Genomic DNA, 25,716 nt, shown 5'->3' with positions numbered 1-25,716 from the left:
CTAATTGATAGAAATATTATAAAAAATTGAATATATACGTACAATCATAAAATGTCGCGTAGCATAAAAACATGATACACACACAGATATATATATATATATATACATATATATATATATAAGTTATCGTTTCTCAAGAAATAATACGTGAGAGAGAAAAGAGAAAGAAGCTGAAAAGTCAAGAGTCGAAGTCAATGTACGCCAGGTGAGCCCTACTTCCTGAAGATACGTCAAGGGCTCGATGAAGACTCCGTACGCGTATGAAGACATACTTCGAACAGCCTATAATTTGCCCTTTTTTCATTGTATCTCGTCCGGAGGAAGTAACGAGATACGAGGGAGGAGAGAGAAAAAGAAGAGAGAAGCCCCGTCACGTGATAAAATAACGACGTGCATATACATATATGTATATATATATCCGCGAGTGACATACGACCGTAGTCTATTATAATAGCCCTAGTTGGAGATATAATGCTAATTCCGTTTTTAGTATATCATATACTTATGATTATGATGCGCGGGACGCATGCACACAATTTTGTGCACTCGGGAACGAGAGGAAACGTGCGTCATTGTTATTCAACACGTGCGACCGTGTCGCTCCTTCGTTTACACGCGAGATACACACTCGATACTCGATACGCAACGTCGAAAAATGCCGGATAAACCGCGGTTGAGGAGCATCTCTGGTCATCGCGAGAGAAACGGAAAAACTTGAAAATGTCGCGTTACGTCACACATGAGACCGTCGATCATATATACATGAGGTGCACTTTCTCGGGATAATCGATATGCGGAAACGTCATTTATCTAAGCTTGCGATCGACGATGATGACAGTAAATTCGCATAATAATTATACGTTGTCAGAATTGTTATCGCGATTATTATTAACGTAAACGAGATCTCTGCTTAAAACTCACGATATTATATATTTTATATTAGATATATTTCAACAGTTATAATTTATTAGATATATTTCAACAGAGATTACACACTAACTACACGTATTACAATATCTAATGGCTTTTGTAACGAGCAAAAAATTGTTAGATATAAAAGTAGGCGATCTCTCTAAAATAGACTGCGATGCATTATATATTGCGAGAAGACTATCAGAATCACACCACAACTACTCGAGGATCACATGCACAAGCGCGACTCGCTGGAATCAAAAACTCTATTCTATTCGAGCATCTTTCTCTCCGTTACGTCACTTTTGCACGTGTTGGCAAACACGTGTGAAAACCCGGCGAATGCGGTCGTTCTCTTTCTTCGAAACGCACTCTTCAGCAAACCGTTTCGTGAGCTTTTATCGCAAATAGTAACATACACGATCTCCGAAAGTCCCATCGGACTTTTTCTAAACTCTGTTTCGTTTTGAAATCGATTCTTTCTAAGTAAAAATGTTGAGTTGCTAAATTTCAACTAATAAGCAAAAGAAAATGGAAAGTTTTTAAGTTTCAGACAATAAAACGATTTATATTTGTCGATTTTTTTATTAACTCTTTGTTCTTTTTTCAAAATTAATTCTTTCTAAGTAAAAATGTTGAGTTGCTAAATTTCGAGATTAATAAGCGAAAGAAAATGTGAAGTTTTTCATAGTTAAACTGCAAAGAATACAAAACAATATATTTTTTAGTTTAATTCACACAAGTTTTAAATGTAAATTTTATATCAAAACTGAGTTACAAAAATGTATATTAAAAAATTTAAGATAAATAATATTTTTTTCGAAAGCTAAAAGAAAATTGGCTTTTAAATGAATCGAGAAATATCTAATGAAAAAGAAGATATTCGATTACGAAGTCTGTGTCGTTTTGAGCAAACACGATAAGAGATTTCTATACAGAGAAAAAAACAATCGCGTTTCAAGATTACTCAGAAACGTGGTCGATGACAGCTCGAAGCCGATCGCGTTAATCCCGAGTTTAAGCTGAAGTACAGCTCCTTAATTAAGATGAACATCGACAAAGATTATATTTCGAGGAGATACTTATTCCTCAAAAGATATCCTGCGCGATGCAACATTGTTTATAACTTGTAATTGTCTTATACTCGACAACTTGCATTTCTTATTTGGAAGTCATACATTATACTAATATTTGAAAAAAAAATACCGGAAAAATAATCTAATCTAATGTAACCTACACACGTTAAATAACACGTTTCGTTAGATTTTATTCGACTGATTTACTTTGAATATTAATAGTTGCATTTAAATTGGTATATAATTTTTTTCCATTTATTATTATATATGTGTGATAGCATATATTTGTCCCTGATATAATAAAATAATGGAAAGTGGAGTTTTTTGGTTAACGATGAGCATCGGTTAAGGAAGCATAACCTGCTTACTTTTCAAGGAATGCTTGAATTACGACTGCACCGGTATTGAAAATTATATCGTGGCACGAGAAACTGCGAAAAACCGGTGCAAACGCGACAGTTCATTTCAATACTGCACAAATGTGAATATGCCTCGCTTGTAAGATACGATCTTTCGCATAAACATTTATCGGTGTCGTACTAATAATCTCGCTTGTCAATAGACGGCATATTTTACGGTTACGATAATCGAAAGCGCCATTTGAAAAAATTCAAACCGAAGAGACAAGTTTTTGACGAACAATTATCTCGTATTTAAAAAACATGCCAATAAAACTGGCTTCCCTATTTCCCCGAGTTTAAATATCATTTTACTATCTGATGCCATTTCAAAAAAGAGTAACACAAGCCCTTCATCCACTTGTCCCTTCAAATCTGCTACGTATAAATCGCCAACCGGCGAACAGGCCACCGGTCAATGTGGGATAATTCGAAATGCACTCACCATGCAGAAGAGATTCGCGTCGTCGTCGCGGCCACTTTCGCAGGATACGATCTGTCGCGATAGAGAATCCACCGGAAATCCGAGGGATGCTTTCCTGGCCGGGTCTCGGAAGCCGTGGTGGCCGCTGCGTGCTTTCTCCTCCGGGATGAAACACCTCCGAACGAGCGGACGGACAGACGGACGGTCGGTTGCTTCCGGGAAGAGAACAGAAAAATGAACGTGCAAATCTCACTGTGTATACGACGTCGACTCGATCGCGGCGAGAGTCGGAGAGACAGAGAGAGAAAACGCGAAGAAGCTCTCTGCAGCGAACGCGAAGCTTTTACGCGAGACGAAACGAACAAACAGACGGATGAACGGACGACCGAGCGAGCACACGTATCAACCGTACGGCGCGCGGGTTCAGCGGCCGACTGAGAGGATGCAGTTCGCTCGCCGGACCTCTGGTGGCCCCTCGTGGTTCCGAGCGCTTCCCCCACTACTACTGCCGCGCCGCGCCGCTCGGCGAGAGAGACAAAGCGGCTGCGCGCGCAGCCTCGCATTTTTTGACCCTCCGTCGCAGCCCCGTCCGCCCCCACTTCTCGCCGCCCTTAGGTTCGATTCACCGCGAGGGTATACATGTATTTATGTATACGTATATACCATTTGCGAACGATCAAGTGTGTATATATGCACGTACACAAAGTAACTGGCGAACGCGAGCGCGCAGGATCTTACAGTCGCGTTCATCGCGTCTCTGCTTCGATGGACCAAAAATGGGGGAATGGAGGGGGAGTCGTTGCAAGACTGTTTACACCCCGCGAGAGACTTGCGAATTTAATAGAACGCGTATACAATTGCCATGATGAGTAAACTGACGCGAAGCGACTTTTTCTCTCTCTCTCTCTCTTTCTCTTTTTCTGTTCGGATGAAATACAATTTTTACAGAGAAAATTTTCTCTTAGAATTTACCCTGAAAATCATGGTAATCGGGATAATATATGGTATTGGGAGAATTTTATAAGAATTTCTCTGATTACTGTTTACCACAATAAAAAATATTAATATCTACCACAATAAAGATATCAAATATGTTCGATAATTTTACTATGTACCTACATAGTAAAATACCATATTGTTCCATGATTATCATGATTTTCAGAGTAAATTCTAAGAGAAAATTTTCTCTGTGTATACTTGTAAGATCTGTTCTTTGTAGCTGCATTTATGCTTTCGCATTCGAAACGAAGGTGTATAATTAAATGTTGCAGAGAAATGGAAAAATTTAGGTAAAATACAAAAAATTCAATTGCAAAAAACGGATCTATAAAGTTAGTTAAATTGAAATTTAGACCACGAAAAATTACATCTGGAAAGTTACCTACATATATTCAATTGATTTGTATGCGCGAAGCACGAATAAAGAAAAATTAAATAAAAAGATTTTAATTAAATTTTGAAATTTTTAAAAATGAAACGTTATTTTTTCCCAATAAAGATAATAAAAATAATAAAAATTCAAAAAACCAATAATATTAATTATTATATTTGGAATATTTTGTTACGTATTGTAAAAATGTCTACTTCAAATTCATTTGAAAATAAAATATACCTCTCTATGTTTTGAAAAATTATCAAAAGCGTTTTAATTTTTTTGACAATAAAAAACAATTTTAAATTATATAAAAAAAATATTACGAAATATATCGACAAATTCAACACATCTCATTTTTGTATCTCGTGAATTATACATTTGAACGCCTTTTAGAATTGCGTACAAGTTTCAATAATTTGCAATGGAAATAATCTTTGTTCTATTATTTTTTTTTTTCAATAGCACTCTCCAAATGTAACGTTAAAACTCAAGTTTTCACAATATGCTCCATCCATATACATTTCTCCATTAATAAGAGAAAGTCTCTTCTCTTTCTAATGAAAGAGTAATGCACCGACGAAATGAACTTCTGGATATCGCCCTGATCACGCGCGATATCGTTCCGCTATTATGATGCATTTCACTTTTCTCCTCGTCATCTTGGCAGCAATTATCAAAATAAACACATTCTCTTTAAAAAAGTAAAATCATCTTGATATGTTACGTGGTATCACTCTTCTCGATCAAACGTGGTATAATCTATTTTAGTATTAAATAAAACCGCGCATTATTAATTTTGGATTGCACATTTAATATAACATATAAAAAAAATTGAATATATAAATTTACGTACTGATTTAGATTAGATTGGATTTTCTCATCGCGAATCAAATAACTGCCATCAATTTCGACCTCAATATTGTGTACTTTTGTGCGTAAAATACGAATCTGTGTAAATTAAAATTGTCGCTCTCCAATACAAGTTTATAAGAGGTTTTGTAGAGGGGCCGGGTTTTAATTTACATTCGTGTTTTAGTTAGATTCGTGTTTTACACATGAAAATAAACAACATTGCACGGAAAAAAAATTAATTACCATATAGTTCACAATCAATTTTAGCTGTCTCTACATTACAATTTGAAATTTAATTATTATGCCAAATTTTAATTATAATAATTAATATTTTTAGCTATATAGTTTAATGGAAAATTCTATAATTAAAAAATATTAGCTAATATAGCTAAAATTTAGGCATTGATAACGCTTCGGGCATTCCAATTTAATGAGATACAAAAGATGAAATGTGTTGAATTTGTTGATATATTTTGTAATATTTCTTTTATATTTAAAATACATATTGTTCGTAAAATTAAAACGCTTTTAATTTTTAAAAAAATAAAACTACAAATCTATATTATTTTTCAAATAAATTTGAAATAGACATTTTTATACGAAACGTAACAAAATACTCCAAATGTATATAATAATTAATATTATTAGTTTATTGAATTTTTCTGTAGTATATTTTTATTGGAAAAAAATAACACTTTAATTTTTAAAAGATTCAAAATATATAATACTATAGATCAACAAAAGCGAGCGGTTACGTGCATGTCATTTCTCAATTTTGTATTAATTTAATTTTTAATACTTTAGAATTTTCCTAAGATTAGTGTAATTTTTCCCAATATTAGTTTTATTTTTCATAATATTAGTTTTGTTTTTTCTAATATTAGTATTATTTTTCCTCAGGTTAATATTATTTTTCCTAATATTAGTTTTTAACAATAGTTAATTGAATAAAAGAAAAGTCACTGCAGTAATTTCCTCTCAGAAAATTAAAAAAATTTTTTAGTGCTCTGCATTTAAACATTTAAATAATTATAAAGATTTTTTTACATAATATATATATATATATATATATATATATATTCAGCTTAATTATATTTATTCAAAAGTGTCTTCGAGAAGATTATTATGATTGCAAGACAATCACGATTTCAGAAAATTGAAATAGGATCAAATTCAAAACTTCTTTAATTTGCCTTTTTCAATTTCTCTCGAATTTGTGATATATAATTTATTCTGTAAATATAGATTAAATTTTAATTTTTAATAACGTAGCATTCGAGCAACGACCCTAACAAGTGTCGAAAAATTCAGACGTCAATTCTCTTCAGCTCTTCTGAGAAGAGATCATTATTTTCCGAACAATGTAACATAAATAAAAAATAAACTCACATTGCAATAAGTCGATTATCTAAACCTCTCTGCTTTAATATGCTGCTCTGCTATAATCCCATATGGTTTGACACTGATCACTGCACTGTTTTTTATATATATATGTACAATTTCAATTATTTCTTTAAAAAAGGCATGTTATATATATATATAACATGCCTTTTTTAAAGAAAGGATAGGAACAGCTAAAATTTAGCTACAGTAACTAATTATTACTAATTATACTAAAGAGCAGCAACATTCTAGAGTATGTGTTCGAAAATCTATTCACCTAGGGTGAAGCGCTCGATCGACCAATCAAGACACAGAGATTCTCGGGCGCTGATTGGTCGGTCAAACTTTGCACTTTGACAGATAGATTTTCGAACTCAACCCTAAAGCTTCTTATGTCGTAATATGACGCTATATTTACGAATCGTTGAGTTATCCACATCCATGACTAAATTACTTTATTTATTAATTGGAATAAAAATAAAAATTGAAGAGAACAAAATTCTCCTGCTTCAGTATTATATTGTATATTCAGTTTTATATTGTATAATTAAACGAAAGTGTTTTTCCCGCGTGAAGCGAAAGATGATTTTCGCGATAACAAATAAATATATATATATATATATATATATATATCTTCGAATTAATGGCGGTCACGCTAAGAGTAGCACAAACAGATGGTCTTTATTTTTTTTTACACGTATCTAACAGGAGGGAGAAATATAAAAAATACAGAACCGAAAAGAGAATAAATACTTTTTCCAGCGTTGCGCGCGCTTTAATTGGTCATTATGAAGTCTCCCTCTCGATGCAATTATCTCGGCCCTTTCGCGCTGCTACGCGGGTAATTACTATACCTTGTTTACTAATAGCCGTACCACCGGATATCATAGTTGATAGCGGTTACGCTATCGCAGGATAGGAGCGTCGTATATAGCTAGGGCAGCTCCACATATATAAACCTCGATGCGATCCGAATTGCACATTGTCGTAGGCCATGCATAAAACGGCGAGCAAATTTGCATAAATACCGAGGGTCTGTCGACTAACGAGATGTTTAAATATATATATATATATATATGGAATTTATCCGAGGGCCTGCGATAGGCGTTTCGTCATCCGATACGCTTCCGTGACGCTTCTATTCCATTTTAATGCGCATACTGCACGTGTTGCCTCTTATAAAAATGCCTTTATCGCTTAATGAGAGACTTTGATAATTGTTTCCTCCGTTAATGGCAACTGCGCGCGCTTATTTATCGTATTAGTAATTCGCGTTGATCGTGTATTACTATAGAGTTACATTAATTGATTTGATTTTACAAGCATATATCAGTCGTGCTTCGCTACGACTATGAAAATAATCTAGCGGATCGTATAATCTTTAAACGAATACCCATTAACCTCGTTTTTAAATGCAAGGATTTTTTTAAGTAATAAAATATTTCGATATAATCTATACTGCAAAAGGTGTAGTTTTTTGTCGCTGTTTATATAATATTCATAAAATTATTATTAATATTTGCAGATTATATTAAAGATATACTTACAAATATTTTTCAAATTAAAAAAATTTTTATTTAAATAAATTTCATATATATATGATATTTTAATTTGCTTCATATGTATATATATTTTATACGAAACGGGCTGATTAGTCACTATTTTTACAATCAGCTGATTCCACGAGCATCGCCAGTGGTGCGAATGTGTGCAATTTTATACGCTTTATGTAATATGTATATAAATGCAGTATTTCGCCGATTTCAATCAACGAATAATCCCACAATTAAACAGTTACAGTTATATCTATGCAAAGTATTTATCGTGAAAATCAATATTAAACAAGAGTATATTGATCGCCAATGATGTTATGCGCTGTACTATGAAGACAACATTTGTTATTGCGACTCTGGTATGATGAGGTTATAATTCTATTCTGCGCGCTAAAAGTGCTCGAGAAGTCCTTTTGCGAAAATATTTATTTTGTGGAATTTCCGCACACACATAGTGATGATTGTCGCTTAAACTTTCAGATAACTTGCGTATTGGCTTTGGAAGAGGAATTATTGCATTACGTTAGTGACGATGTACCCGGTGGCTCTTACAAATATTACAGCTTGACATACGACGGTTATATTAAAATACGGCTTTCATCACTGTAAGTAGGAATTTAATCATATTACAGTATTGTTAATTTTTTTATAATCTTGTCCAACATTTTTAATCATTGTATATTCATTATATGGGTATTTCTACCTTCTTTCTATTAATTTGTATATATACGTTGTATATATTGTATACTTATATTCTTTAGAACAGGTGATGCAGATTTATATGCATCGCAAACTACAACCAAACCAACGTATGAACCGGATCATTATTGTTTGCAATCGACAACTTGTGGAGAAGATATTATTTTCATACCTAAAAGGTATTGTATGTTATATTCTTTTAAATTTATTTTAACAGTTTACAATATATTCTATATCTGCAGCTTTAAACGACCTGTGAGTATTGGTGTTTATGGCCATCCGTCCCATGAAGTTAGTAAATATACTCTTTTGGTATCAGAGTTAATGATTGAAGACGACACTATACCATACGATCAAATATCAAGAAGTAGTTATAAAGGAGATAATAAAGTAAATAGCTACGTATAAATTATTTTATCTTCTATACTATATACAGATATGTATTTTAATCAATTTTTAAAATATCTTATTTTAGAGGATTCACATCTCGTTTTTTGCTAATTTGATATGGTATTTCATGGATTTCTTACTTCAATTTTTAATTTAAACATTAAAACAATTAAGAAATTTAGAAATTGAATTGGAATATATATATATATATATCAATAAACATGTTGGAATACGAAAATCAAATGTTCCTTGAAATCATCCAAGAGGATGGATTAGTTATTACAGCCAAGTAAGTATCATTATTTTACTCTTGCATTAATTTGTCTAATAACTTATTTAATGATTTAATGGAAAATATTATAGGGGCCTCGGTATAGAAACGGTTTTTGCTAATGTAATAAAAGCTTATTCGGATCCAGGCAATTTAGTTATAATCCTAGGAACTACAGATCATGATGAGCATTATTTCATTGAACTACTTAAAAGTTATGGAACTAATACTTTGCCACATATTGTCAATTCTGAATATACTTCCAGTGAAAGGTATATTAAAAAATATTTTATTTTTTTATTTTATTTTATATATAAGATATATTTAATAAAATCTGTTATATTTTATAGAGAAATAATGTATTTGGAGGGTGGAGTACTGTTTATATCAGGACGTATCTTGGTAGTAGATTTATTAAAGAACAGAGTTCCATTGCACTTAGTCACTGGTATTCTTGTATACAGAGCACACAATATTCTGAATAAGTATCAAGAAGCATTCGCACTGCGTTTATACAGGCAAAATAATAAGACTGGATTTATCAAGGCGTTCACAAATTCGTCACTGGCTTTTACAGTTGGATATTCACAAGTAGAACGAGTTATGAAAGCCCTGTTTGTGAAAAAGTTATATTTATGGCCGCGCTTTCATGCAATCGTTAGTAATTCTTTGTCTAAGCACGAGCCTGATGTTATAGAATTACATGTACAAATCACACCAAAAATGCAAAACATTCAAGCAGCTTTGCTTGATGTTATGAATTACATTGTGAAGGAATTGAAGCGCATCAATAAATATCTAGACTTAGATGAATTAACTGTGGAGAATGCAATAGCAAAGAAGTTTCACAAGCAATTACATTTGCAACTAGATCCAATTTGGCATCAACTTAGTACAACAACCAAACAGTTACTTTCTGATTTAAAAATTTTACGATCCCTTATTATATCTTTGATACATGAAGATTCAGTTTCATTTTATGCTATGTTGAATCGTTTACGGACTATGGAATATGCTGTGAAAGCCAGTGGCTGGATAATGTTAGATGAAGTCGAAAATTTATTTAAATATGCCAAAAGCAGAGTTTATACAGATAAGAATGAACTAAAACCAGAACCAAATCCAAAATGGATAGCTTTGTCACAAGTGTTATCTGAAATTCAAGAACAAAAACTTAAAAAAAAGGATAGTGAAAATGTTGATAAAGTTCTCATCTTAGCACATGATAACAATATATGTAGACAATTGAAGAATTTTTTAACTATGGGTGCAAATAAATATTTATTTTATGAAGCCTTAAAAAAATTGTCGCATAATAAAGAACAAAAGGAAAGTGGTAATAATGGAAAAAACGTGAAAGATCAACAATCAACATCTGAGAGTAATACGGATGAAGATGCACAAAATGATCAAGACACTTTCATACTTACTTTGACACAAAAATGTGCAGATGAAACTCAGCCAAGTACTTCTACAGAAAATACAAATCAGACATTATTTGAGGAATGCTCGCAAGTAATTTAAATATTATATCTTTTATTTATATATAAATATAAATTTATATTTTTATGGAAAATATAAATATTACTGTAAATTTTCTGATTTTATAGCTAGCAGATTTAGATTTAACCAATTGCGCGACATCTGCACCTATTGTTTTCATACAAGCTATAAAGAAGGGAGGAGATTCGATGGCTTTACAGCGAGCGTTAGCAGAACATATGCCAAACAATATTATTTTATACGTAGCTGATATTGGTACTGTAAGACAATTGGAGGTGTATCAAAATAATAATCCGTCAATAGATCTAAAAATATATTTTTTAATTTATGACGGATCTGTCGAGGAACAAGAATATCTTACTTCCTTACGACGGGAAAAGGAAGCATTTCATTCTTTAATTAATACGAAAAAAGTAAGTGTTAAATAAGCATTGTTCAATAAGCACAAAGTATAATATTGAGTGATAACATTATAATTTCCATTGCTTTCTTAGATCATGGTTGTACCTGAAGATCAAGATGGAAAATCGGAAGATTGTTTGGCTCTCACAATTCAATCAGATAACACAAATCAAGAAAACACACGTAAAGGCGGAATGCAATCCGAAGTAAAAATAATTCCAAAAGTTATTGTTGATATGAGAGAATTCAGAAGTGAATTGCCTGCTATTTTGTATACACGTGGTATAAAAGTTGAACCAGTCACATTAGTGGTGAGTGAAATATGATAAGTTTATTAATCCAAGCTGATAATTGTTATTTCTAATTAAATGATTTAAATGTTATTAAGGTGGGTGACTATATTCTTACGCCAGAAATATGTGTTGAGAGGAAAAGCATATCTGATTTAATTGGTTCCTTGTTTTCTGGAAGATTGTATAATCAAGCAGTTGCCATGACAAGACATTATGCTAAACCCATGCTTCTTATAGAATTTGATCAGAATAAAGCTTTCTGTTTTCAGGTATATATATATATATATATATATAATCTATAAAAATGTTACATAAAAATCTACTCTTTTATATATCTAATAATAATATTTATATTGTTCTAGGGAAATTATTATGTTAGTAGAGATCTTAAAAATACTGAAATAACAGCAAAGTTACAATTACTAACACTTCATTTTCCTAAACTAAAAATTATATGGTCTCCTAGTCCACAAGCAACGGCACAATTGTTTGAAGAATTAAAGGTAATGTTAAATTTAAAATAAAATTATTAATTTTGATAATTATAATGAATATTTAATTTGTAGCAAGGACGAGCTCAACCTGATTCAAATGTAGCTGCTAAGATTGGAGCAGATGAAGACACAGAAAACAAACAACTAATGGTAGAAAGATATAATTCTAATATTCAAGATTTTATGACTAAATTACCTGGTGTGCATTCGAAAAATCTGCGTATTCTATTAAATAAAGGACAATCATTAAGCCATCTTATTAAGCTTACACAGGTAAGTGAATAATAATTAGAATTAATCTTTCCTTAATAATGTTATTTTCATTACATTGTTGGAATTTGTAAGTATTCAGAAAAATATTCAAAATTATATATGTGTAATTAGGAAGAACTAAAAGAAATACTTGGAAATACAAATGATGCTGAATTGTTGTACAAAGCTATGCACGGGAAATGTTTACCAACAGATGAAAAATCATCGACTAGTAAAGGTGCTTCTAAAGTGCGTGGCAAGAAATTTTTTTCTAGAATAAAAAAGTAATATGGATAATGTTACAATAAACAAATTTTTTGTTAGTGGAAAATTTTGAGGTGTTGTACACATGTATATAGATAAAATTGAGTAGACTTGTACTGGATATAATTGAGTCAATAAACTTATATACGTGTTTTGATTTCATAAATATGTTTCATTCTTAATATAATTTAAAAAATAGCATATTACAAAATGGCAATATAAATAAATTTATAATTTATTTATATAACAGCACAGGAGTATAACAAATTTTCTAGTATGTGTGTATATACATGTATTTATATGTATATAAAACAATGTTTGTCACGAAGTGAAATAATTGTTTATTAGTGAATAGAATTTTGAAATATACCTCCTTAGAAGAGAAATATTTATAAATTAGACCTAAAATTTTTTAAATATGTTTTTTATTTGCTTGAATTTATTCTTAATATATATCACAGCGAAATTTTTTAAAAATATTACTTACATTGCTTCAGAAAGATTCTCAATGTTATTTTCTTCATCACTATTACTGGTTGCATCAAGATTATATAAAAATGAATCATTTTCTGACATAGGAAAATAATATCTGTGTGGAATAAAATATATTTTAATATAATTTTATCTCTTATGTAGATTAGGTAAATTCTACAATTTCAATAATTCTTACTCTGGCTGATTCCAGACTTTCTGTGCAGGAATTTTACAATGTTGTTGATTCTTCATGTGCTCTAAGACATTATCTGATTTTGTTTCACAGAAAATACATTGTTGTAATTGAATTTGTCTCTTTATATAATTGACTATTTTTACCTATAAGAACAATAACATATAGAAAAAGAAAAGTACATTATTAAAAATATAAAATTGATTACATGATATAATCACCTTCTCATAAAAAGTTAAGTCTTTGACTGTTTCTTCAAAATCGAAAAAATGTGTTTCTTTCATATGCCTCAAGATACATGTGAATTCATTATTGCTATAATTACACAATAGACATATTATTTCAACAGATTCGTCATTCCAATCGGACCATGAACTTTCCTCATCTTCATTATCACTATTACCATCTCCTGGATCTAGATTCTTTTCTGAATGTGGCTATAAACATTAAGAAAAATTATATTTTTAAGATCTTAAAATTTTTACTTTAAAGCACAGATCATTACCTGTCCTTGCTTCCAAGTTGTTCCTGGCTCTAAATAATTGTTTATATAAAATTTATCGTACACTTTATTATAAGGATTTATACATTTATGAAATTTTTTTCGCATATGCTCCTTTAATACTGTACGATCCTTAAATGTTTTCTCACAGTAAATACATATCAAACTAAAAAATTATATATATATATATATATATATATATATTTTTTGTAAGTATATAATATTAAAATAATATGTAAATTATAATTCTTGAATGTAATACCTTTCAATATTACTCTCAATTTTGTTCAAAAGTTCATCAAGAAATACCAAGTTATCTGGCTTGCCGAGATGAAGATTGTGCTTTTGAAAAAGATGTTTTATATATGTAATACGTGATCCACAGAATTCTGTACGACAAAACATGCAGCCACGCTTAAAACTTTTGTCTGCACGTTCAGTTTCTTGTTGTGCCAATGCCCATTCCTTAAAATAATAATTATGTATCAGTTTACATATCAGACACAACATATAATGGAGTTTATGATTTTTTCATTGATATACATATACATACTAATTTAGCCTGATGTATTTCACTTCTCAAAGTCTTGTCTTCTGACAGACAGTCAGAAAGCAAAAAGTAATGTTCATTTTTACTTGGCTGATCATCTGGTGTACGATCCATTAACAATGTTGTACAATAAGTCGTCAATGGTGCCTCTCTGAACTTTACTTTCCAATAATGTATGTAACTAAAATTATATTGAAATTATACCTGGTTAAAATGATTAGAAACATAAATGATAAATAATATATTGTATATGAAAAATCATCATACCTTTGCAAACTAGCTATTTTCGTAACATCCGCTATAACGAGACGATGCGCTTTAAATAAATGCGTAAGAAAATCCGTTTCATTTGTCGGAAGAACAAATGTGCAATCGCACAATAGACATTTTGTATCATCTGGTTTATTATCCAGACCAACAAATTGAGATTTATACATTGCGCACAAAGTATCTAAAGTTAAAATTTCATATAAGTCTTTGTATTATGATTAATTTATTTTTGTTATAAATCTATAAAAAACACTATATTTATATTTTTGACGAATTATTTTTCAAACTTGGAGCAGTGGATTTAATTTTCCAATATCGGAAAATATGTGCATTTTGTAGATAAGGTTAGATATATATAAATATATTATTAAGATAAAAATCAAGTATAATTATATAATATATAATAAACACAAGCTTTATTCTACTACGTTTATTTAACGAATAAGCAAAGCTTTATCCATATGATCTATTTATTGTTTATATCATCTGTTCACCTGATCATGCGCGAGCATTTAGTGCAGTACGCAAATTTCGATAGAAGGCACGAGGCAGGATCAGTCATATGTCAGATTGTCAGACGTGGTGGAAAGGGATTTTTACTTATACCTGATTCAAATCGAAAGATGATATTTCTATAACTTTGTCTTTTCCAGCCTTCTATATTTTTCTTCCGTCATTTCGGGCATCATTTGACAGCTGTATTTGTTATTTTTAAATCCACCGAATTTGACATCGCGAACATATGATAAATTACACGTTAGCGAGTGTTGACGGGACAAGTGGACGAGTGGACAAGTAAAAGCGATCGTGTCTAACATTTGATCGCGTGAATCGTATATCTCGTCTCCCTTTCTTAATTCTTTCGTTCGCAAGATGAATATCGTTTGCGTTATATGTCAAGATCGTTTGCAACCGTCCGAAGAAATCTTTTTTACTCGTTGCGGACATGTGTTTCATTTCCAGTGCTTGTCACGATGGCTTGAAAGGTAAACAACACATTTCATGGTTATATTTTCACGCGATCGACGTATGATGATTAGCTCTATTTTAATCGTTCACTTCTTACACTTTGTATTTTTTCTCTTTCTCTTCTCAAAGCCTAAATGCAAGCAAAACAAACTCATTGTTATGAGATTTTATAATTGCTTTAATCTCTTTTTCTCGATTTTTTGATTTCGTCTTTACAAAGAAATAGAAAATCATATTAAGCATATATATGTATAAACATAATTTTAACTAATTTTTATTTATTCCTCAGATCTAAAAGTTGTCCACAATGTCGTGAAAAAGTGACAGAAAATAGAATCTATAGAGTTTATTTTACATCTCCAAATAGTGAAACTGCTTCAGAAATCTCAGATAGAGATTCTCAGAATCTAGATTCATCCTTGCAAGAAAGGATCGATAGTCTGCAATTTCAACTTTTATTGAAAGAAAAGCATATTAAATATTACGCTACGAAGAATGTAACTCTGGAAAAACAAAATACTGGCCTTAGACAAGAAGTACGCAAAGTAGAAAGTGAAATCAAGCGGAAAAATTCTGATATGCATGTTTTAAATGAACAAATAACACATTTTAAAGAAAAATATGCAAGATATAAATTTGTAACACAGAAACTATATGAAAAAGAAAAGGAACTGGAACAATTCAAAAAGTATGTTTATATGATAATTATTTGTTTCTGATATTAGATAACTGTGAGTCAGATAAAAAATCTCTAAGATCAATTTACAATGCAACATAAATTTTTTGTTAAAAAACTGTTTAAGTATGTATTTTCAGTTAAGTATAAGATTTAATTTCTTAGATTGTTTCATTCAAAGGAATCATGCTGCATTACAAGCTCTTTTATTTTCGAGATTTTTAATTTTATATAATAATTAAATCTTATAACATAGAATCTATAATGCTTATATCATATTTTTTTGTTCAGGGAGTTTAAAGAATGTTTAGAAGTTTACAAAAATGAAAATGTATCCTTACGACATCGAATTAATGAATTAGAAAACCTTATCAATCTATCAAGACAAAATGTTACGCAATCTGATAATCAAAGAAACTTGGATAAAAACTCTTCCAATGTCATACAAAAAGTAGATGTTTATAGCCAGGTAATTAATTTAATTATAGAATCTATAATAAAAATCAGTTCTCTTTATGTTAATCTTAGCATGGTAATAATATGTTAATTTACAAAATATTTTGACAATGAAACCTTTAACTCTACATGGAGAGAGAAAGAGGAGTATATTTTGATGTAATAGTAGATATTCATTATATATATATAATTTTTATCTATTTAATTTTATCTATTTTTATAATAATTTGAAACTACAAGAAATAATTTTCTCTATTTTCTATAACGAATTTGATATATTATATTTTTATATTATATATCTAGGATAATTACATATTTTTATATTATATTTTTTTCAACAAAACTTTCAATTTTATCTTTCTAATCAATAATTTAATATATTTTATAATTTTATTTTTATTTTATTAATTTTATAATTTTGTATTCTTTATTAGACAAACACAAAACGGAAAAAAGAAAATCAAAATACTTCATTGTCTCCAAGAATAAAAACTAATGAACATCAAAAAACTGAAATGGCAGCTATTAAGATGGACCAAGGAGATGTAAGGATAACATCAGATTGTTCTTATCCAACCATTGTAAAACGAACGAAACTGCGATCAGGTAACAATAGCAAAACAGATGGTGCGATTGGATGGATAGATACTAAATATTGATGCAATTATGTAAAATTAAAAACATTACAGAGATAAGTACACCATTAAACGACAGAAAATCGTTAAAACTAGAGCTTTAGTAATATTAATGTGCTTAAATTAAACGTTTATATAAAAATCAATTCACTATTGAAATTTATTTAGACTATTGATTTGCATATCTACTATATTCGTGTAAAATTATATAAATTCTTTTTAATAATTGATATTTATTTTGTTAAGTCTATAATTTATGACTATATGATTGTTGGGGAGTTTCACACACATAATAAATAATTTAAAAATCTTGTATATCTTTAAATAAAATAATAAAGACATATATAATTATGCAAGGGTTATTTTTTTCAAAAATATATAACGTATTATAAAATCAGTGTTAAAAAATGGTATATAAAATTCGTTTCTATATTATTAACTTTATATATCAATATGTTGTATTATAACAAAGTATGCAAAGTAATATTAGAAAAGCTATTTTTTTTAATACAGAGCATCTATTTTATATTTGCATTTAGATATTTACCTCAAGAAAAAATAATAGTTACACGCGATTCTGGATAGCGTACAATTTAAAATTATTTACAATTCTCAATTAGATTTCAATGGTTTCATTTTTTTTTAATCAATTCATTTAACTTGCCATGTGCTAAACATAGATATAAATAATAATAAAATAAAAATAAGTAATGTAGAATAAAGAAGAGAGCAAGCTTATTAAATTAATAGAGTAACTTATTATCTAATTTGCCTATTGAAGAATTAAACAGCAATAATTTCATTGTGTATCTATAAATTTTATTCAGTATTCGTAGGCGCTACATTATGTGAAGAGATAGACAAAGGAAGAATTCTGAAATCGTATATGTATATATACACAGGATATTTCATGGACATGACACGCTTATTTAAATATTACAAAACGCATTGGTTCTTATTAATAGCAGTCATCAGTTTTAACAACTGGATTGTTAATTGAAATGCTCTCTTATATTCTAGAAACTGAAATATAAGTACTTTGTAAGACTAGTTTCGTTCTTCTACTCTTTCATATATTCCGTATAATTGCAAATGCGGTCAATTCAGAATCGTTATTTAAAGCGTCATCTAATGCGTCGATATTTTTATATACTCGTTTACATATTAGTTTTTTATTTAATAGCATATTGTATCTTAAGCGCTGATACGAATGTACAAAAACACACTTTGGTTCGCCAACTAAGCTAAACTTGTAATATATTAAAAAATTGATTTAATTGCAATCATCTTATACTATTATAGTTCAGGTTTGGTCAATGGTACGGTAACCTGCAACATTTTTTGCACAATCTATGATATAAACATCTGAGTGAATAGTATTGCGAGATGATAAAATTGATTTTCGACAATCGGATATAATTGTTTCAAATATGTACAGATGCGTATGCTCTGTTAAAATTAACTTTTAAGCGATGGAATTACAAGATAGATAAAGTAGTATTGCATATTTCATTTAATTCTCTTAATAGTAATTACATAAATATAACAACAATAACAATAAATAAAAAGATATGATAAAAAACGGGGATATTTATTTTTCTAGTATCTATATATATATATGGATGTATATTTAACAAACTATAAAAGTCTTATTACATGTTGCAAATTGCAGATAAATAAAGTAGCAAAATCATTGCATATATTTTCGCGATACAAATATTATTCTAATAATTATAGTACTTGTTTCATGTGAGAAACTCTTCATGATTCGTATGATGATTCGACGAATTCATCATGTCTTCTTATAAATGCATAGACTTCTGAAATCGCACAACATCCAATTCTTGAGGATTACATTTGTATACTCTAATATCAAAGTATACATCCATAATTGTATGTATGCATATGTTTAATTCAATCGTTGCCACGTGCGATTCGCCACATTTTCTTCGTCAATTTTCTCGAATTGTATCTTCAAACATCTAATGCCTAATACACTGTTATATTTCGTTCTAGATTAATTTATCGATTGACCCATCTCTTCACCGCTTCAGCCCAATTGGACTCATTCTCGTCTTCCTTCTCTCCGTCTGCTTCCTCTCGTTCACCTCTCTCCTGTTCCTGTTCGCTGGACAGCGTGGCCGATGGCGTTTGCGGTATGTTTGCATTGCGAGCTCGTAATTCCGCCAAAAAATCGTTCTCCTGTTGATAGCGTCGTTGCAATTCCTCACGCCAAGAATTTCCACCACCGCTGCTATCATCTCCGTCCTCACCGGCTTCAAAATCTATAAGTAGATGCGGATTATTTCAAAATTTATTCACACGAAAAATGTGTGAATTTTTTTATTATAATTTTTTCTCTCTTTCTTTCACTCTGTCTCTCTCTCTCTCTCTTTCTCTCTTTCGCTTCCTCTATTTCATACACTTTATACGATACAGATAAAATAGTATATATGTATGAATATAATATTACTGAATTTAATTCCTTTTCCAACGAAGTCTCAGTCATATGTGAGAAAATATTATCTGATATTTTTGCACATTTTAACTTATAACTATAGATAAACAAGAGAGTATATATATAATCATTTATTAAAGTATACGTTTATATATCAAAGGGATTCGTATATTGTATATAAGATGACTTATCTTAATATTATCGTCAGAAGTATACATCGCGCGTAGTGCCTTATGCTTATGACGATGAAATGTAAGATATGAATATGAGTATGAATATGGATATGAATATATACAGGGTGTCCGGTAACTAACGGACCAATGATTAAGGGCGGATTCTCTGGCCAATTTGGAGACGATTTTTCCTTAGCAAAAATGTTGAGAAGTCAATAATTTTCGAGTTAAAAGTCTAACATAATTACATTCTTCAGTTAATTTCAGGTAGAGTTTATTATAATAAAATTTTAATTTGAGGCTTAGTTATAAAGATACATAATGACAAATATTGGAAAGTTGTAAAAAATGATGACTTTTTTCGACATTTTCGCTGAGGAAAATCGTTCCCAAATTGACCAAAGAATCCATTTGTAATCGTTGGTCCGTTAGTTATCCTGGACACCCTGTATATATATAGTTTGATTTGCGAAATTAATAAAACAAAAAATACCAAGAAATTAAATAATACCGAAATATCGACGCTCATAGATAATCGACGCTAGAAGTTTTGTAATTATTTCGATTAAAAAAGAGCGACATTGCCGAATATCTAAAATGCAAACGAAAATAAAAATAATAAAAATCTTCAAATCATCAATGTAGAGATACTTACCTAACGGTTTTCTGATGTTCATTAGCCCAGAGTTGTGAGAAAGGTCCTCCTGGTCTGAGTCTGCAAGGCACCAGGACACATTCACAGGGGGTGCATCACACACATTCCACAACACGTCTAAAGTGTCATTGGTCAATTGTCTTTATGTGGTATATTGGAATGTCTATTTATCAGCGATGGAATTAATTATAAAAAATATATAATTATCATAGGTTCGTATAATTTACTTGTAATTTGTGTCTTCCTATTCATTGTACAATTCGCTTTTCTAACAAGATACAAGTAAATAGTAATTCTGATCTTTTTTTTAAATTTATCTCAGATTATGAATTTGTCTGTCTAAAAAGTGATTATAATTTTGAATTTTCGAAATACGGTTTAAAAATAATTATTAAGCGTCCATTTTTCGGGATCGCAGATTAGATTATTGTTATTCTGCTATTTGTAATCTGGCGTGTAGAGTGTAGTCCATGTGCTATTCACTAGGCTAATATTGACTAACTCTATTCTAGAAAGAAAATAAATGAAAACGGGTAGAAATGGCAAACAGGCAAATATACAGACTATGTTCCAATCATTCGGACTAACTTTAGCACTTAATCTCAATGACAAAAATAATGAGAAGGGTTTATATACACGATTTGCATCTGAAAACATAGTTTATGATAGTTATCGTGTAAACCTTTCTTTTTATTTCCGTTGGTAGAATCTAGCCAAGTTATACCGAATATTTTAGAAACAAGCTGTATAGAAGAAATATACAATACCCCAAAACTATCATGTCTCCTCTCTCTTTTTCTCGATTATTAGATTGCTTGTTAAATTTTGAATTAAAAAATTTAAGAAAAGTATTTGTTAAAAATTTGGAGATTGAATTAACAATTATTTTAAAAATTACATCATTGAAATTAAACTTTAATAAAATTTTGTAATAATTTTTCTTATAAAAATAGAAAATAAAAATAAAAGAAAATTAGACAATTTTGTCAAATATATTTATTTAGTTGAGAAAAAATGTAATAGTTTTGGGAATGGTATAGATTTTTATGTATTTACATATTCAGAAATATATAAAAGAGATCTATATATGTTTCTTATGTATGTGATAATTATTATTGAATTCTTTTGATTTAATAAAAGATTTATAAGAAAACTATTGTGTGTGTAATGCAAGAGGCACTGCGAAACTGAGCTCGGAAGTCACTTATTTCGCCAAAAATTAAAATTTTATAGTAATTGGAGCGATAATATACATTCGCGTGTCGATTGCTATTCATCTCCCTACAATGATTGATTTGTTATACTTACGCGACATTCTCCGGAATATATGAACATATGTATGTACATAAATAAACAGGTGCATTCACGTTCTCTTCAATTCAAGTATATCCAACGGAATATCTTACGTGTAAAGAGATCATCTGTGTGCGGACATTTCAGAAATCGTTTACGAATATCGAGACTAAAAATATAGATAGAGTAGCATTTTTCATGCTATATGATACGATTCCGACGAGATGAGAGAATATAAATGCGACGTGGCATGCCTGTTTACATTCAGTTCTGCGATGATCAAAAATATTTGAACGATAAAAATATTAATAGCAGATAGATAGAGAATAAATTCTGCATTGTATCATTTTTTACAATTTTTAAATTGAATTAAAGGTAATAAAAAGTATATGTATCATACATACTGTGCGAGAAGTTTGCATCCCGGCTTAAAAATTAGATATGCTTTCTAAACTTGTTTAGAACGACTATATGTAGAAAACAATTTCTTTTTAAAATGGCATATGTGAAAGATATGCAATAATTAATATATACATCTAAAATGTGGCAATATAGTGAGAGTAGTAATAAAAAGTAGCAGGAGTAAAAAATAGTAGCAATAATAGTAATAATATATATATATATAGTTTCGTTATAAAATGCTACGCATGATAACGGTGAATGTAAATCAGTGTGTCTATTGCTCACCTCGCTTTCGATCGAACAATCGAAATCGACATAATTACGGCTCCATTGACGAAATTGTTCGTATTACTAACATGCTACCAGCTAAAACACGGCGATAGATGCTAACAGATACTTCGTAGCTAAGCTTGCAGTATCAAACTGATCTGTTTAATTCACAAGGCAGTAACTATTGCCTCTTAAAAATTACCTTCTGTCTGAGATAATGTAATACCTATATTTCTGCGATATTAATGTCAACTAAGTGCTTAATACACGGAAAATAATAGATTCAGTAATTATTGTATATAATTAAATATCATTTAAAAACTATAAGTATAATTGGACGTAGCTTCATCAGTCAGACGGAATTCTTATCAGAAATACAGAATAAATAAATGTATTTTAGAGAACTATTAGATATTATTTTTAATACTATTTAAAACAAAATTTTTAAAATGATTTAAAATTTCGAATACACATCATATACATTATTTAACTGTAATATACGTATTTTTAAAAAAATGTTACCTAACATAGCTATAATCGAGAAATATTTTTAAATTAAGTCTGCTTGCCTACGTCCAATTTATTAATAGTTTCTGACACTAATCGATTTTATAGCGCATTATTTGACATACCTGAATTTAATTCCCTCACAAGCGTCGACATGGCATTAGTAACGCTGTCGGCAGCTACCAGTAAGTCGTTTCTCAGGGATCGGCCCAAACTATTATTGGCACTGCTGGAACCGCTCCCTGGTAAGCTGTTTGTCCTGAACGCAGACCTGACATCGAAAATCTCTATTTTCTTGGCGCGAAGCAATTTCCAAATAAAATATATATTTTTTAAACAGAAATTGCAGCATGCAACTTTTATTGCGCAAGCATTATCATTCCGCTTAATCATAATTCTTACACATTCAATTCACTACTAGTTACTCGCAAATATCAAAACATACAAGCGGCATCTATAGCGATATCTATAAAGTTTGAAATTAAAATTAGCAAATTATCGATTATAATAATATATACATGCATGATATTTCTCAGGAAGCTATATTTATTAGATTCTTTTAATGTAACGAGATGCTAACAAAAATATATCAATATGGCGAAGTTGTAAAGGTATCGCAAATGCTTTCTTTCCAGTTTAAGTATTTATCGCGTTTGATATACATTACTTGCAGGATGATATATTTACATATCGCAACGCATAAATACAACAATGTTTAAAAGATGGATGGTGTTTTACACAAGCTTAGCGAAAAAAAGGACTGGATAGGTAACTCATACGCGTCAAACTTATATCCAACGCATCAATATATAGTTTCTCTTACAGGATAGCTGCTTTTGTACTGTACATAAATGATACATTTAAAATGACTAACAATGATAGCAGAAAAACTAAAAAGATATATCCAGAGAGATAATAAGAAAAACTTACGTCAAACCTAATATATAACTTAAAAAAAATTATTAAAATAGGGTATTAAAAGCGACATGATATGATTTACAAATATTTCTACTATATACTTATAGGTCGATATATATAGATCTGACGATTTAAGTAACATCTCACGAGGTATTTATTTCCTCATACTTATTTCGCGCTAGTACCATTACTGTTCTTAATACTAGCTAAATCAGAGAAATATCTCATCGCTCATAATTGCATGCAGGAGAGAATTTAGGATTTTTTCAACTAATTGTGAAAAAATCCTATACAGTGTGCAATAATGTCTCTATATCGATCGCTACAGTAATATTGACGGGAGAAATTAATTGTTTAGTAAACATAATCGAAAAGGGTAAAGGGGGATATATATATTTCACATACAAGTGATGAACCGGATTTTTTCGAACGTTTGATTTTTGCAAGTGACTTTATCTTATAGTACGTATAATTATTCGTTTACTTAGTTAAAAGTAATTTAGAAAGATAAAATCAATTATTTTCAATATGTACAGAAATTATTTCATTTTTATTTCAATATGTATGGAAATAATATCACTCTAATAGCGAAAATATCGATAGTTAATATTGATTTAGTTTCATGTTTTAACTATATGTCTATATCGTTAAAATATATTTTTGACGTGGAATGTATAAATTTCTAAAGTACCGCTTAGAAATCTATTTAAATGGATAGACAAATTTTTGACTGCGTAGTATAATTGTTCAATGTATGAATCGCGTGTATAATTATATATTACGTAATTTGCAATATTTAAATCCGTTTGTTCTTTACTATTTTTGCATTATAGAAGGTTCTTTTTATAATGTATTCTCTCTTTGTACATGCTTGCCTACCTTACATCGCCACCAACGCACGACAGGCTATCTGGAATAGGGTTCTGTATCGTGCCAAGGATAGCATTGCCTTGTACGTTAGGCACTGTCGTTGTCGGAACGGGACTTTGATAGCTCTGGGACATTTGTTGCGGCGTTTGTTGTTGTTGTTGCTGCTGTTGCTGCTGCTGTTGTTGTTGCTGTTGAGGCGTTGTAGACAACGGCCCGCCGGGAGTCGGCGGTGCCGACCTGCTGCTCGGCATAACACCAGGTGGCAAAGGCGGTGACTTTGTACTTCGTGGTGAACTGTTTGGCGTTGATCGTGGAGACGCTTGGTGATTCTGTTGAGACATATTATGTTAGATTATGATCGCGTTCATCGTGAAAATAATGAAAACAATGGCTTTGCTTTATTATAAATTTTTCCAATTTTTTTAGAATTACTAAATTGAGTTATTAATTGCAAGAGAATAATATATTGTACCTTCAACATTTTCATTAATCCCTCCAGCTGTACCATCAACTGTCTTCTGGAATCTTGCAATGTTACTAGATGCGTCTCCAATTCGTCCTTTCTCTGTCTCAAAGCTCGCAGTTCGGACATTAACGCCGGATTTTCTAGACCCGCGGCTTCTATCTCTTGTTGCCTTCTACAGTGAAAATAAAATTTTTTAAGAAATTTTCCGATAATAATAGAACAGGAGTTGAAAGTGGAATATATTATGATCTTACATTAGCAAATAATAATATTCCACTTCACTAACTCATTTTATTTTAAGCGATGTAATGTGTGGTTGATGTAGTATATTAGTATATGAATCTAATGAATACATCAATTTACGCGAGAGCAATGAACGACAAGAATGTAATCAATATTTAACGAATTTGTTCTCTCATTTAAATGTGAATAATATCT

General features: G+C 30.3%; 6 protein-coding genes across 14 annotated transcripts in view; 3 read left to right on the top strand and 3 right to left on the bottom strand.

Annotated features, from left to right (window-relative positions):
• Positions 1-3,250, bottom strand: part of LOC114945841 (uncharacterized) — a 148,313-nt gene extending 145,063 nt beyond the window's left edge. For both annotated transcript variants that reach the window (XM_029322163.2, XM_029322165.2), the window contains exon 1: positions 2,832-3,250. The gene's annotated coding sequence lies outside the window, so the exon portion shown is untranslated. The remainder of the gene's footprint in view (positions 1-2,831) is intronic.
• Positions 1-9,285, top strand: part of LOC114945851 (UPF0669 protein C6orf120 homolog) — a 120,089-nt gene extending 110,804 nt beyond the window's left edge. The window contains exons 1-6 of one of the 2 annotated variants that reach the window (XM_085484109.1): positions 7,679-7,887; positions 8,215-8,332; positions 8,454-8,578; positions 8,735-8,851; positions 8,915-9,062; positions 9,148-9,285. In XM_085484109.1, coding sequence (XP_085340235.1) covers positions 8,291-8,332; positions 8,454-8,578; positions 8,735-8,851; positions 8,915-9,062; positions 9,148-9,219 — 504 coding nt within the window. In that variant the 5' untranslated portion in view covers positions 7,679-7,887; positions 8,215-8,290 and the 3' untranslated portion in view covers positions 9,220-9,285. Of the gene's footprint in view, positions 1-7,678; positions 7,888-8,214; positions 8,333-8,453; positions 8,579-8,734; positions 8,852-8,914; positions 9,063-9,147 lie in introns of those variants that run through there. The other variant, XM_085484108.1, reaches the window with a different exon arrangement.
• On the top strand, positions 9,224-12,707 carry mei-9 (DNA repair endonuclease XPF mei-9). Its single transcript, XM_029322191.2, has 9 exons — positions 9,224-9,351; positions 9,426-9,605; positions 9,684-10,848; positions 10,944-11,249; positions 11,331-11,549; positions 11,627-11,800; positions 11,894-12,034; positions 12,098-12,298; positions 12,410-12,707. The coding sequence occupies exons 1-9, from the start codon at positions 9,284-9,286 to the stop codon at positions 12,563-12,565; spliced, it is 2,610 nt and encodes an 869-aa protein (XP_029178024.2). The 5' UTR covers positions 9,224-9,283; the 3' UTR covers positions 12,566-12,707.
• On the bottom strand, positions 12,693-15,521 carry LOC114945846 (zinc finger protein 277). Its single transcript, XM_029322185.2, has 9 exons — positions 15,025-15,521; positions 14,528-14,711; positions 14,264-14,441; positions 13,973-14,175; positions 13,714-13,876; positions 13,430-13,645; positions 13,212-13,354; positions 13,029-13,130; positions 12,693-12,943 (listed from the first exon to the last, which is right to left on the bottom strand). The coding sequence occupies exons 2-9, from the start codon at positions 14,695-14,697 to the stop codon at positions 12,931-12,933; spliced, it is 1,188 nt and encodes a 395-aa protein (XP_029178018.1). The 5' UTR covers positions 14,698-14,711; positions 15,025-15,521; the 3' UTR covers positions 12,693-12,930.
• On the top strand, positions 15,040-19,448 carry LOC114945847 (uncharacterized). Of its 2 annotated transcripts, XM_085484106.1 has the most exons (5): positions 15,040-15,516; positions 15,789-16,187; positions 16,467-16,644; positions 17,066-17,237; positions 19,283-19,448. In XM_085484106.1, exons 1-5 carry the CDS (start codon positions 15,404-15,406, stop codon positions 19,285-19,287), a joined length of 867 nt encoding a protein of 288 aa, XP_085340232.1. In that variant the 5' UTR covers positions 15,040-15,403; the 3' UTR covers positions 19,288-19,448. The 2 variants fall into 2 exon arrangements, with proteins under 2 accessions (XP_085340232.1, XP_029178019.2); XM_029322186.2 differs by having other exon boundaries at positions 15,041-15,516; positions 17,066-19,448.
• LOC114945844 (dystrobrevin beta) overlaps positions 18,064-25,716 on the bottom strand; it is a 14,926-nt gene continuing 7,273 nt past the window's right edge. For 4 of the 6 annotated variants that reach the window (XM_029322182.2, XM_029322178.2, XM_029322181.2 and 1 more), the window contains 5 exons: positions 25,285-25,450; positions 24,822-25,141; positions 23,150-23,295; positions 20,553-20,612; positions 18,064-19,551 (listed from right to left, as the gene is read on the bottom strand). In XM_029322182.2, coding sequence (XP_029178015.1) covers positions 19,289-19,551; positions 20,553-20,612; positions 23,150-23,295; positions 24,822-25,141; positions 25,285-25,450 — 955 coding nt within the window. In that variant the 3' untranslated portion in view covers positions 18,064-19,288. Of the gene's footprint in view, positions 19,552-20,552; positions 20,670-23,149; positions 23,296-24,821; positions 25,142-25,284; positions 25,451-25,716 lie in introns of all 6 variants that reach the window. The other 2 variants (XM_085484104.1, XM_029322183.2) reach the window with 2 other exon arrangements.

This window comes from Nylanderia fulva, unplaced genomic scaffold (assembly GCF_048542155.1).
Source record: "Nylanderia fulva isolate GAGA-0341 unplaced genomic scaffold, ASM4854215v1 Scaffold29, whole genome shotgun sequence".
NCBI classification, from domain to species: Eukaryota; Metazoa; Arthropoda; class Insecta; order Hymenoptera; family Formicidae; genus Nylanderia; species Nylanderia fulva.
The sequence above is the reverse complement of the archived record's forward strand: the minus strand, read 5'-3'. Positions and strand labels throughout refer to the sequence as shown.

Excerpts from the sequence above, each read along its gene's own strand:
- mei-9 (XM_029322191.2), top strand. The coding sequence starts at position 9,284 with ATGTTGGAATACGAAAATCAAATGTTCCTTGAAATCATCCAAGAGGAT. Across the intron at positions 11,550-11,626 it reads TTGAACCAGTCACATTAGTG|GTGGGTGACTATATTCTTAC; the intron begins GTGAGTGAAATA and ends AATGTTATTAAG. Across the intron at positions 11,801-11,893 it reads ATAAAGCTTTCTGTTTTCAG|GGAAATTATTATGTTAGTAG; the intron begins GTATATATATAT and ends ATATTGTTCTAG.
- LOC114945846 (XM_029322185.2), bottom strand. The coding sequence starts at position 14,697 with ATGTATAAATCTCAATTTGTTGGTCTGGATAATAAACCAGATGATACA. Across the intron at positions 14,176-14,263 it reads AAATACATCAGGCTAAATTA|GAATGGGCATTGGCACAACA; the intron begins GTATGTATATGT and ends TATTATTTTAAG. Across the intron at positions 13,646-13,713 it reads CAACTTGGAAGCAAGGACAG|CCACATTCAGAAAAGAATCT; the intron begins GTAATGATCTGT and ends TAATGTTTATAG.
- LOC114945847 (XM_029322186.2), top strand. The coding sequence starts at position 15,404 with ATGAATATCGTTTGCGTTATATGTCAAGATCGTTTGCAACCGTCCGAA. Across the intron at positions 15,517-15,788 it reads TTGTCACGATGGCTTGAAAG|ATCTAAAAGTTGTCCACAAT; the intron begins GTAAACAACACA and ends TTTATTCCTCAG. Across the intron at positions 16,645-17,065 it reads AAGTAGATGTTTATAGCCAG|ACAAACACAAAACGGAAAAA; the intron begins GTAATTAATTTA and ends ATTCTTTATTAG.